Genomic DNA, 12,653 nt, shown 5'->3' on the forward strand with positions numbered 1-12,653 from the left:
GTCGTTTCAAATCAAAACAGCCTCGTGCAGACGATGCAGACTATAATCCAACCATAGACTCAGAGGCCCAATCTTCAGCTGGGGGTAGCGTCTCTATGGACACAGAAGATGTTCCGCATACTCATCCTGACTATCCGATTGACATCACAGGATGGACTTATCCAAAGAGGAGATTCTCTATGGCAGAATATTGCTCCAGGAGGACTGTCAATCAGTATGCTCTGCCCTCAGACACCAATATTCAGTTCTTTCACACTCAGCTTGAATTTGATGTCTTCTGGGGCACACTGATGGATACCAACTTTCACAAGCATCAAGTGATAGATTGGACTTTTATGCTGGGTCAATCAGTTATAGAGGACCTGATTCTAAAATTTGAGGCATGTGGTCTCTATCACTTTACGGGTCAGAGGACCGATTTCAGTGAGATGGTTGTAAAACAATTCCTAGCCACTGCTGAGATTGATATCGATGAGGAATCCATCACATGGATGACTGGTTTCAAAAGGTATTCTGCAACATTTGCTGAATTTGCTGCTGCAAACAATCTGGATTATGGTACCATTTCAGCTAGGATTGATTTGTACACTGGAGATAAATTTGAAGAATTTGTGCAATTCTATGAGCCAGCAAGGCTGAGAATTCCTAGGAGGTTTGGTGAGACAGCAGGATTGAGGCATCATCCTGCTGTGATTAACAAAAATTGCCAGAGTCACAATTCTTCCCAAGAGTGGAGACAAGAGCAAAATTAGAGACAAGTTCTGAAACATTATCCACCATGTCATGCATGGTGAGGTAATGAATGTTGTGCTATTCATGATGAGACAATTAAATGACCTCAAAATGGACAAGAACCAGAACTCAGCCTATGCTCCATACATTATGGCTCTCATTAAAGCCAAGACTAGATTTGAGGGGCACTGTGAGATAGTTCACACACATTTTAGGCCCTTCAAGAATGAGATTGGGTTCCTCACCAGGCCTCTTACTCCCTTCCCAGATGATGAGGAAGAAGCTGGTTATGATGCAGGAGAAGCTCCTGAAGCTGATGCAGAGCAGATGCCTCCTCCTCCACCTCCTCCTCAGCCTCAATAGTACTGGCAGCCTGGTCCAAGCTATTTTGACCCTTACTTTCAGAACATGCAGCAAGGGCTTCAGACCCACATGGATGGCCGTTTCCAAGGAATGATGACCCATATGGACCAGCGCATGGTGCCATGCAATCTCGCTTTGATGATAACTTGGATGTGACCAACTCTGAGCTTTCTGAATTTCGCAGTCACATCCAAGACCATGTCACTGATCTCATCATGACCAGACTAAACAACATGCAGCAGAGTTTTCAGGACAATATGGGGGCTCTGTCTAGTCAGTTTGACAATCTATCTACCAATGAAAGCATTCAAGATATAAGTCAGAGGCAGCAGCAGCTCCAGCAGGACTTTGGGCAGTTCTCCTCTTTCTTTGACACCTTGAGCACTCATTATTATAGCATGTATCCTCCACCTGGTGGTCAGTGAGGCCCCTCCTTTGTGGCAATTGATGCCAAAGGGGGAGAGAAGAGAAGAGAAGTTGGAAATTTCATTTTCAAGGGGAGCTCGCTCATGTGGACATTAAGAAGAGAAGAGAAGTTGGAAATTTCATTTTCAGGGGGAGCTCGCTCATGTGGACATTAAGACTATGCATGTGCATGTTTTCTATGTTATGTCTTATGCACTTGGTTACTATTTGAACTTTATGTCTCATGCAATTGGTGAACTACGTCTTATGGTTGTGGACAAATATTTGTAATATTCTGTGGGTTGAATTATGTGTGTTAAATCTTATGTTTAAATTAGTTTGAATTATTCTGTGAATGGTTGATCGATGAGTGATTAAATTTGCTGCGCTTACTTGACATATTACTTCTTGTATGCCTCGATAACCATGACTGTAGGAAGATCTCCATCAAAACTCCGATCGATTATGTGTGTTGTATCTTCAACTAGAAATATCATGCACACACATAGGGGGAGCTATTCCTACATTCTGAGTTTTATTGGGATTTATCTATCTCTCGGACGGAACTTCAAATCAAGATAAGTCTTATGAAACTCATCTCTAAAATCCTCCTTATACCTAAGGTATGAGGGAGTGAAAAACAAAACTTCTCTTGGATATAATGTGTAGTATTATCATCAATTACCAAAAAGGGGGAGATTGTGAATCATCTAGGCCCCTTAATGATGTTTTGGTAATTAATGACAAATGTTTGTGGACTAACGGTTCTTGGAGAAATAAGAATGCATGGTTGGACCACATAGAACAGAAAATTTTGGAGATTTATAAGCATTGGTTGTGGATCAAGTGAAGGCAAAGGTATAACATAGGTTTTGTTTTTGCCGGTCTCCAGGAGTTTAGAGAAGTTATTTGACCGGATTAGTAGGCTAGATGGTCGTACTATTAAGAGGGGTCAATGGCGTTTGTCTGTGTCAAACTTAGTGCCTCATAGATCATCTAGTGGTTGCATTTGCATGAGGACTAACAACGCTTCCAATTTCAAGAGTTAAAAATCTTTTCAAAAGTGTGTTTGAAAATTACTAGTGCAGACCGTCCGGGCCATGTGGGTAGACCGTCCGTGATCCTCCAGTGGGGTCCGAAGTAGGTTTACTTTGGACTGGTCCTGTTCAATTGTACCGCGGACCGTCCGGGCCTTGGGGCTGGACTGTCCGTAGTCCTGACCAGAGAAGGTTGCTCTCGGCAAAGTCCCTGTATTATTGTGCGGACCGTCCGGCCTTGTAGGGTGGACTATCCGCAGGTGCCAAATTGGTTTGGGCAGGGACTGTGTGGTTTTTGGGATTTGTACTACGGACTGTCCGGAGGATAAGCCTGGACAGTACTGACTCCCAGGTCACGGACCGTCCGGCCGTGTAGGGCGAACGGTCTGCATGTGTTAACTCCTCTTGGTTAGAGCTTTGGTGCTCCAAGTTGCCAGGTTGCGAACGGTCCGACCAAGGTTGGTGGACTGTCCGGACCTCACTTTTCTGATAGCTCTGACAGTTTTCAAATGGGAAAAATAGTCGTTATGTGTACGACGGACCTTCCAGCCTTAGGGCGCGGACCGTCCGCGTGTGCACAGAATGTGTTGTCTGCACATAACGGTTGGATTTGAGTGGAGTGCTATAAATAGAAGGGGAGCTCGTGTGTGAGGGCTCTCTTGGCCATTCCTTGCACACATTGAGCTCATTTGTGATCCTCCAACTCATTCTCTCACACTCCTTGCTTGAGATTGCATTCTAGTGAGAGATTGAGTGTTCCTAGTGCATTTGCATCCATTGGTGATTCTTGAGGCACTAGGTGGTACACCGAGCAAGCGTCATCGGCTTGTTACTCTTGGAGGTTACCGCCTCCTAGACGGCTCGAGTGTTGTCTCCGTCGAGCTCTCCAAGAAGATTGTGGAGGAGCCGCGGCGTCGATTGTGAGGGGTTCGCACCTACCTCATCGGAGCGGCAAAGGTGACATTAGTGGAAACGAGGTATTGAGTGCTTTCTTGTCCACTTGGCTCAAAGATCAAGCTGTGTCTTGATAGAGGAGCAAGTGAGAGCTTGAAGTCCACCTCAACGTGGATTAGGGATGATCGGCAAATCACCGATACCACGGGATAAAATCCGGTGTCTTTATTTTCTTGCATTATTTATTGTCATGCAAGTGATTAGTATTTTGCATATTGTTCTTTAAGTATACAATCACCTTAGTTGATTCTCATAGATTGTTTACTTGCTATCACTAGAGAATTTATACCTCTTGTCATATTGATTAAATTTCTCTAGTGTTTTTGATTTTAGTCAAAACCGTCTATTCACCCCCCTCTAGCTGGTGTCCTATATCCTACAACTAGCTCCTATTGCTTCTACAATGTTTTTGTCTCTATGGATTGCAGTTGCAGCATTCTAAACAACCGGCTTTAATCTAAAGCGAATAACCCAATAACTCTAGCCATGATGTACTGATAGTGTGGGCCTATGTGCCATAGTGTGTAGAATGGATTGAGGCCCTGCCAATAGCCTTCAGAGCTGTCCCAAACCTCTAGAGATAATAGTTAGTCAGTTAATTAGTTAATATCTAGCTTTAGCTGGGTTTGAACTGAAAGGGAAATGGACTTAACCATCTCTTATAATCGATGTTGGTATTTGATGTCCATCACAAACCACGTGGACTAACTAGTTTGCCTAGTTGTCATTTATCTCAGGTGCATAAAGTTCAACACAAACCAACAAAGAAAATAAGTTGGGAACTCAACAAAGTTTGGAGCAAAGACAAGCGTTGGTGCTACCAGTGGCGCACCGGACACTGTCTGGTGCCCAGGCCAAGCACCCCCACGAACTGGCCGCTTTCGGGTTTTTCAGAGTCATTCCGGTATAATTCATCGGATTGACCGGTGTGCACCGGACATGTCCGGCGAGCCAACGGAGCAACGATCAACTGCGCCCAACGGTCGACTGTGGTGAACAGTGCACAGTACACAGTGCAGAAGTCAGAGCTGCGAAGTCAGAACGCACCAGACTATCCGGTGTGCTACCGGACTGTCCGGTGCCGTAAGAAAACAAAGGACTTCAACAGTCAACCGCTCCAAACCCTAACGGTCTGCTGACGTGGCAGGCACGGACAGTGAACAATATCATGTCCGGTGCACCACCGGACTGTCCGGTGTGCCATCGACAACAGCGACTAGAATAGTTGTTGGGGCTATAAATACCTCCTAATCACCACCATTCAAAGCCATCCAAGTTTTCTAAACTCCACATTCAATACAAGAGCAAAAGCCTACATTCCAAGACACAATCAAAAGATCAAATCCTCTCCAAACCTCAAAATCAACTCAATTGCTTAGTGACTTAAGAGTGGGTGTTTAGTGTCTCTTTTATTGCTTGGATTGTTTTTCCTTCTCAATCTAATTCTTCTAAGTGCTTTGTAAAGCTAGCAAGAGACACCTAAGTGTATGGTGATCCTTGTGGGGTCTTAGTGACCCAAGTGATTAAGAAGAAGCACTCGACCGGTGTGTGTGACCGATTGAGAGAGGGAAAGGGTTGGAATAGACCCGACCTTTATGGCCTCCTCAACGGGGACTAGGATTTTTGGAACCAAACCTCGGTAAACAAATCGCCGTGTTCATTTGTGTTGATCTCCACTCGATTTGTTTCCCTTCTTTCCTCTCTCTAAAAGTTCCCTTGCTCATATTGATTTGAGTTTGCTCACAAGGTTATCCGCATTGATTGAGCAACTCATAGCAAGGAGAACTATCTTCCGCACTCCGAATTATTTCTAACACTAACCCCGAGCATAGTGCATGTTTAAAGTTTGTAAATTTCTAGTTTCGCCTATTCACCCCCTCTAGGCGACTTTCAATTGGTATCAGAGGCCGGTGCTTCATTAGAGTCTAACAACTCGAAGTGATGTCGGGAGAACACACCAAGAGGGAGATGGTTATTGGCGAAAAGCTCGAAGGCTTGGGAAGGAAGAACGATGAACGGACTTCACCGAAGGAGGCCGACACAGTGGAATACCTAAACGATGGAATGAGCCTACACAGTGGCAGACTCAGCACCCAGACACCGTAGGTTGCAGCCTAGGCTGCCTCGCCTGCTTATGTCTAAGTCTAAATATACATGTATTTTATATGAAATTATCTATAGTTATTAAGTCCAAATATACATATATTTTATATGAAATTAGCTATACTTATTAGCACTTGATAATCTTGACTTGGTTGTCTTTAATTCATGGATCCACCAGCCTACGCACACATGGTGGTTATAGTGGACATGCAGTTTGTCCGTATCTGTTTTTCTCCGATAAATGAAAACCCCTGTCTTTTAAAGGAGGGGAAGCTAATCTAATCTAATCTGTAAGCGGTTTATATCTCTCACAATTAAATCCTTTGATTAAAACATTAGTGCTGGTACTATTTTTAATTAAATAATAAAACTCTTAAAAGGCCGAAGAAATATTGTTAGCTAGGCCGTGTGCAGCGTGTGATTTGTACGAGACTTTGCATTAGCTTTAGGTACAAGACACATGAGGCTAACGAACGGCTGACGACACAATTAGGATTAAGATCCAACACATTAGAATTAGTTTGGTAACTCAAATCTCCTTCGGGACTGGAGGAGATTAAAAGAGAAACTAGTTCAGTTCTCCTTCAATCTTAGAGGGGATTTGAGTTTTTAAACTGGCTCTTAGGATTTATCTGGTTAGACGAGAATTGGAGAGAATTAACAGAAAAATCAGTTTATTTCTTTCCATTCCCTTTAATCACATTTTAACGAAACAAGCTTCAAGCATGGCCATCGACCGCCCACTCGTCGACGCCCGTTGACTGACTTGTGGTCCCTTCGTCGCTCTAGCGGTCTAGCCCCACTACAACCACAACTCCCCTCTCCTGTTTTATCCGGTTGAGCACGCTCGATTGTCGCTTCGAACTTTCTAGCAGCACAATCGACGTGGGTGCCCGGCTTCTGTCCAATCGAATCACTCCACGTGTTAACCATTCAAGGCGCATACAAGAGATCCCAGCCCTTGGAGCACGCAGATCTCCCCATCGGACGGCAGAGGCCCCCTCCGCTCACGTACCACGTCAAGTCCGCTGGAGTCGCCCAGTTAGAAACCGCCACGTGGACCAGACGCAATCGGCGCCGTCCGCTTGTCCACGTGGCCCGATCGCGCCCGCGTGGACCGGGTGCACGGGTCTCCTGGCCCCGGCCCATTTTAAAAAGGCCTTTCGTCTCCGGCGCAGAGCGCGACGAACTCATCACTGCACTGGTGGTGTCCGTGGTGCTCCACAGAGTGAAGCGATATCCAGGAGAGGCGACGATGCGCAAGTGGGCGCTCTCCTCCACGCTCCTCCTCCTCTTTCTCCTCACCACACTCCCCGACCCAGGCATGTCCCCGCGCGCCGGAGATCTCCAGATTTTTCTTTTTTGTTCATATTTTCTGTGTGCGTGGTTTGTCGATCCCACTGTTCTCGAGGCGATTGATGGCAGGTTCCGTCTCGTCCGATCACTGGCGGGCTCTCCCCGTCGGTCCATGTTAGTTTTGCGCAGTGTTTTCTGTCCCGTCTGTCTGTTTATAAGCACCCCGTATGATGGATCGTGCGGCAAATTTCCGGCCGGAAAGAGTCAGGAGTAGCTGCTAGATTCGTTGGAGCAGAATGCAGAGGATGGTGTCACTAGATTCGATTTCTGCTAGAAAATTTCATTCCATTTTGTTGGTAGATCTCGCGTCTAGAATTGCCGCTAGATGGGGGAGGTGAGCGGCTCCTGGTCTCTTCGATCCAATGTAATGGCAGGGTTTGTTTGGAGTTCGAGATTGTTAGCTAGTTCTCAGATCCGTCATGGGGGCCCTCTACGTTTTCCATTTCTGGTGATGAGCATGTGGTTTGTTCCGTTTGGGTTTAATGGGGTTTAGACCTGTAACTTCATCCATTTTTAGCTTCCACCTACCTGGATCTTAGGTGCTGTTTGGTTCACGAAATGTAACATAAAGGGTAATGGTAATGGTTTACACTCACAAGTTTGAATAGTCCGGTATCAATTTTTAGTATGGTATCTGATTACGGTTGGACTAAAACAAACATGATTTAGGGGGTGTTTGGTTTTAGAGACTAATTTTTAGTGCCTCCAATTTATTCCATTTTAGTCACTAAATTGTCAAATATGGAAAGTAAAATAGAGTTATAGTTTCCATATTTTGCAATTTATAGACTAAAGTGGAATAAAATGAAGGGACTAAAAATTAGTCCCTAGTAACCAAACCCTACCTTAACGTTATCACTTACCTATTACGTTACAAATATTTGAACCAAACGGTACCTTAGTAAATTTGAGGACTCACTGCACATGTCCCTATCATACTACTCTTGTTGAATTATAAGGACCTTGTAGTCTAGTGGCAGCTCTGATTTCATTTCCATTTACTGTGCTGTACCTGCACACCAAAACTCTACATATTACTGCAAGTTCAATCTTCTAATCCTTATAGAATTTCAATCTTGTTCTGACCCTGCCTATACTGCAGCTAAGAAGCTACAAGTGAATGCCGAGGAGAGCAGCCATGACTTGGCTAACCCACCGAAGGTAGAGGAGAAGTTTGGTGCTGTCCCTCATGGCCTGTCCACCGACTCTGAGGTTGCCCAGAGGTGCACATAGCCTTCTGCCAATCAGTGCTGGTTGTTACTGTCTTGTCATATCATCGATACTTTTATGAACAATATGATTTTGTTGCGTGCAGGGAAGCCGAGTCTATCTCTAGGAAGACTCTCAGGAGCTCAGCCGAGAAGTTTGAGTTCCAAGCTGAGGTTTCCAGACTCATGGACATCATCATCAACTCACTCTACAGCAACAAGGATATCTTCCTGAGGGAGCTCATATCTAATGCCTCTGATGTATGTATTACATCTGACCCCTGTGTTTGTTCTGCATTGTGGATGCTCGAAATTAACTGGGTGTTCTGCATGTCTGTAGGCGTTGGATAAGATTAGGTTCCTTTCCCTTACTGATAAGGAAGTTCTGGGTGAAGGGGACACTGCAAAGCTTGAGATTCAGGTAGATTTCAATGTTGAGAGCTGTTTTTTTTTCTGTTGGGCAATGCTTTAGAATCAGACCTCAAGGCATCAAATCTATGCTTATGCAGATTAAGTTGGACAAAGAGAAGAAAATCCTCTCCATTCGGGATAGGGGTATTGGTATGACCAAGGAAGATCTTATTAAGAACCTTGGAACGATTGCTAAATCTGGCACTTCAGGTACTGCCTTTTCATCTTTCCAGCTGATTACTGCACTCACAATATTTGTTTATTTATAATAATAAAGATTATCCTCTCAAATAATTTGAACTGTTTGATATTTTTGCAGCTTTTGTGGAAAAGATGCAGTCTGGAGGTGACCTCAATCTTATTGGACAGTTTGGTGTTGGCTTCTACTCTGTGTACTTGGTTGCTGACTATGTTGAAGTGGTCAGCAAGCACAATGATGATAAACAGTAAGACATTGCTGGCTGTTTTTTTGTTCATTTCTTGATTTACCTATTTACTTGTGTCACATTATTGTGGTGTTGCACTCTTTTAGGTATGTGTGGGAATCAAAAGCTGATGGATCATTTGCCATCTCTGAGGATACATGGAATGAGCCCCTTGGCCGTGGAACTGAGATAAGATTGCATCTGCGAGATGAGGCCAAGGAGTACTTGGAAGAGGATAAGCTAAAGGTATCAATACATTCACTTGTATTTTATTTGGGTTAATTGGTTTCTGCAAAATACAATAGGCACTGATGTAGTTTTTAGCTGTTAACTTGAAGTCCAACAGTGTTATGATGTTATCTAAATCGACATCTTTTATTAGACTTGGACATGACACCAACTGTGCTCACTAGGAATTTAGTTCAGATCTTTTCGGAAGTCATGTGGTTAATATGTTTCATTTTTACAGACTGTCCCTTGCAATAATTTTCCATTTCCACTGAGTGCATTCATTAATCATGAGATAATTTTGTGTTACTATGTGAGAACAAGTGAAACATGTAGGCGAACTTGTTTTCCCTGTCCACTATTTGGGTTAGAGAGCGGTCGGGTTCGAACCAACCTCTGTCACTGTGTCTGCTCCACCCTGCATCTCTTGTAGACTTTATAAGACAAGTCTATTTGTTTGTGCATCTGTTGTTACAAGTGTCTAATTTGATTTCTCTTTTATGCAGGATTTGGTGAAGAAGTACTCTGAGTTCATCAACTTCCCTATCTATTTGTGGTCGACCAAGGAGGTTGATGTTGAAGTGCCAACTGATGAGGATGAGACAAGTGAAGAAGAGGATTCAAGTAAGTCTTTACTGAAATTATTCTGCTGAGGTGGTAGTTGTGTGGGGGGTGCTAATGCATCAAGTGTTTCTTAACAGCTCCAGAAACTACAGAGGAAGAGACAGAAGAAGACGAAGAGAAAGAGAAAAAGCCCAAGACCAAGACAATAAAGGAGACTACTTCTGAGTGGGAACTTCTGAATGATGTGAAGGCTGTATGGCTTCGCAGCCCAAAGGAGGTTACCGATGAAGAATACTCGAAGTTTTACCATTCACTAGCCAAGGTAAATACTGTAGCAATGGATTAGTTAGTAGTACTCAACATTTGTTTTTGCCAAAGAAAGCTTTGCTTGTACACCTTGTTTGATAAATATTTGTATATAACTTAACAATTCTTTTTTCAGGACTTCGGTGATGACAAGCCTATGGGTTGGAGCCACTTCACTGCCGAAGGAGATGTTGAGTTCAAAGCTTTGCTCTTTATCCCCCCGAAGGCTCCACATGATCTCTATGAGAGTTACTACAACAGTAACAAGTCAAACCTCAAGTTGTATGTTAGGAGAGTTTTCATCTCTGACGAATTTGATGATCTTCTTCCCAAGTACCTGAGCTTTTTGAAGGTACTGTATTACTGTTTCAAGAAACGCGTACTATTCAATTCAATCTGATGTCATAGCAGGCTAAACCTTACAGTGGTTTTATCTGTAGGGTATTGTTGACTCGGACACGCTGCCCCTGAACGTGTCACGAGAAATGCTTCAACAACATAGCAGTCTCAAGACCATCAAGAAGAAGCTGATCCGCAAAGCCCTTGACATGATCAGGAAACTTGCTGAAGAAGACCCTGATGAGTACAGCAACAAGGATAAGACAGGTAAGATTGGGTTTTCCGCAGTGAATGCAAGTCACATACTCTGTAATTATCTTTAAAGTACTGAAAAGATTTTTCTCTAATCAGATGAAGAGAAAAGCGAGATGGAGGAGAAGAAGGGCCAGTACGCCAAGTTCTGGAATGAGTTTGGCAAATCAATCAAGCTGGGTATCATCGAAGACGCGACTAACAGAAACCGCCTTGCGAAGCTTCTTAGATTTGAGAGGTTGGTTTGTCCAGCAGAATTGTCCTACTCTTCTTTAAGTTTTGGGTAAAAGAGAACTGTACCTCATATTTGCTGCTTGCTTCAGTACCAAGTCGGATGGCAAACTTGCCTCCCTTGACGAGTACATCTCACGGATGAAGTCAGGGCAGAAAGACATCTTCTACATCACGGGAAGCAGCAAAGAGCAGCTGGAGAAGTCTCCATTCCTCGAGAGGCTAACCAAGAAGAACTACGAGGTATTTTATGCTGCTGGTGGTTTATCCACTTCCATTATAGTGTCTGAGATCTGGAATACAGCTTGTGGGAAGTAACGCTGTCGCTTGATTTTTTTGTTTGTGCAGGTCATCTTCTTCACCGACCCCGTGGACGAGTACCTGATGCAGTACCTGATGGACTACGAGGACAAGAAGTTCCAGAACGTGTCCAAGGAGGGACTGAAGCTGGGCAAGGACTCGAAGCTCAAGGAGCTCAAGGAGTCGTTCAAGGAGCTGACTGACTGGTGGAAGAAGGCCCTGGAGAGCGAGAACGTGGACTCGGTGAAGATCAGCAACCGGCTGCACGACACCCCCTGCGTCGTGGTCACCTCCAAGTACGGGTGGAGCGCCAACATGGAGAAGATCATGCAGGCGCAGACCCTGTCGGACTCGAGCAAGCAGGCGTACATGCGCGGCAAGAGGGTGCTCGAGATCAACCCCAGGCACCCCATCATCAAGGAGCTCCGCGACAAGGTCGCCCAGGACAACGAGGTACCTTACCTTACCTGCACTTTGATTTGCTCGTAAGGGGCACACACACGAACCCGCATACGTGGGAGGATGTTGATTCGTTTGTTCGTGTTGATTGCAACGTAAAACAACAACAGAGCGAGGAGCTGAAGCACACGGCGAGGCTGGTGTACCAGACGGCCCTGATGGAGAGCGGGTTCAACCTCCCCGACCCCAAGGAGTTCGCGTCCAGCATCTACAAGTCGGTGCAGAAGGGCCTGGACCTGAGCCCCGACGCGACCGTGGAGGAGGACGAGGCCGAGGAGCAGCCGGAGGTGGAGGAGAAGGAGCCGGAGCCGGAGCCGTCGTCCTACGACAAGGACGAGCTTTAGGCTTTCGGATTTGTTTTCAAGTCTAGCTAGCTCCCGCTTTACTAGGAATGTGATGATATCGGTGACTGCCTGGTTCAAGTCACGTGATGGTTCTTGAGAGACGCCCATTTTTTTCCCATGCAACGTGATACGGGATTTTTGCCTGTCTTTGTACCTACTCTACAAGCTTTAGTTCAGTGATTCAGTCTAATTAATTAGTGGTTTGCAGTTACCTTGCAATCTTCCTAAGACTGTCTTCAACGCTTCCCTCTACTGCTTCCCCTCGCTACTTCAGCGGCTACAGTTGAACGCTAAATGTCACAGGTTCTCTCTACGAGCCCCTCTACCCGGTAGCATTCTTCCCTCTCCCTCTAGATACAGAGGAACGCTATCCCGCGGCGGCCGATCACTTCTCCTTCATGCTCGCACGCGATATGGTCCGAAAGCTACCGGTGCGGATACGGTTGGGTTGGGAATATATATAAGGAGAGGAATATAGAGGAGACCGCTGAAGAGGGTAGAGATATGGAGGGAGAGAGATTACTGACGTGACACGTGAATGGGATATAGGGGGGGGGGGGAATATAGAGGAGACCGCTGAACACAGTCTAACAGATCTTTGACAATCCAAAGGTATCTTATCTTCCTATAAGAGCA

The 12,653-nt window shown here is 44.9% G+C and overlaps 1 protein-coding gene across 1 annotated transcript; it reads left to right on the forward strand.

Moving 5' to 3' along the window:
• The first annotated feature begins 6,792 nt into the window (after positions 1–6,792).
• On the forward strand, positions 6,793–12,236 carry LOC100285108 (uncharacterized). The gene is made up of 15 exons (NM_001372175.1): positions 6,793–6,916; positions 8,053–8,173; positions 8,266–8,419; positions 8,499–8,579; positions 8,668–8,779; positions 8,889–9,015; positions 9,102–9,240; positions 9,729–9,846; positions 9,924–10,108; positions 10,229–10,444; positions 10,533–10,698; positions 10,783–10,921; positions 11,007–11,157; positions 11,263–11,667; positions 11,784–12,236. Exons 1-15 carry the CDS (start codon positions 6,850–6,852, stop codon positions 12,015–12,017), a joined length of 2,415 nt encoding a protein of 804 aa, NP_001359104.1. The 5' UTR covers positions 6,793–6,849; the 3' UTR covers positions 12,018–12,236.
• The last annotated feature ends 417 nt before the right edge of the window (positions 12,237–12,653 follow it).

This window comes from Zea mays, chromosome 6, assembly GCF_902167145.1.
Source record: "Zea mays cultivar B73 chromosome 6, Zm-B73-REFERENCE-NAM-5.0, whole genome shotgun sequence".
NCBI classification, from domain to species: Eukaryota; Viridiplantae; Streptophyta; class Magnoliopsida; order Poales; family Poaceae; genus Zea; species Zea mays.

Bases quoted from the DNA above. Each gene is read 5' to 3' on its own strand.
- LOC100285108 (NM_001372175.1), top strand. From the start codon at position 6,850: ATGCGCAAGTGGGCGCTCTCCTCCACGCTCCTCCTCCTCTTTCTCCTC. The intron at 6,917-8,052 runs GCATGTCCCCGC...CCTATACTGCAG, and splicing joins CACCACACTCCCCGACCCAG to CTAAGAAGCTACAAGTGAAT. The intron at 10,922-11,006 runs GTTGGTTTGTCC...TGCTTGCTTCAG, and splicing joins AAGCTTCTTAGATTTGAGAG to TACCAAGTCGGATGGCAAAC.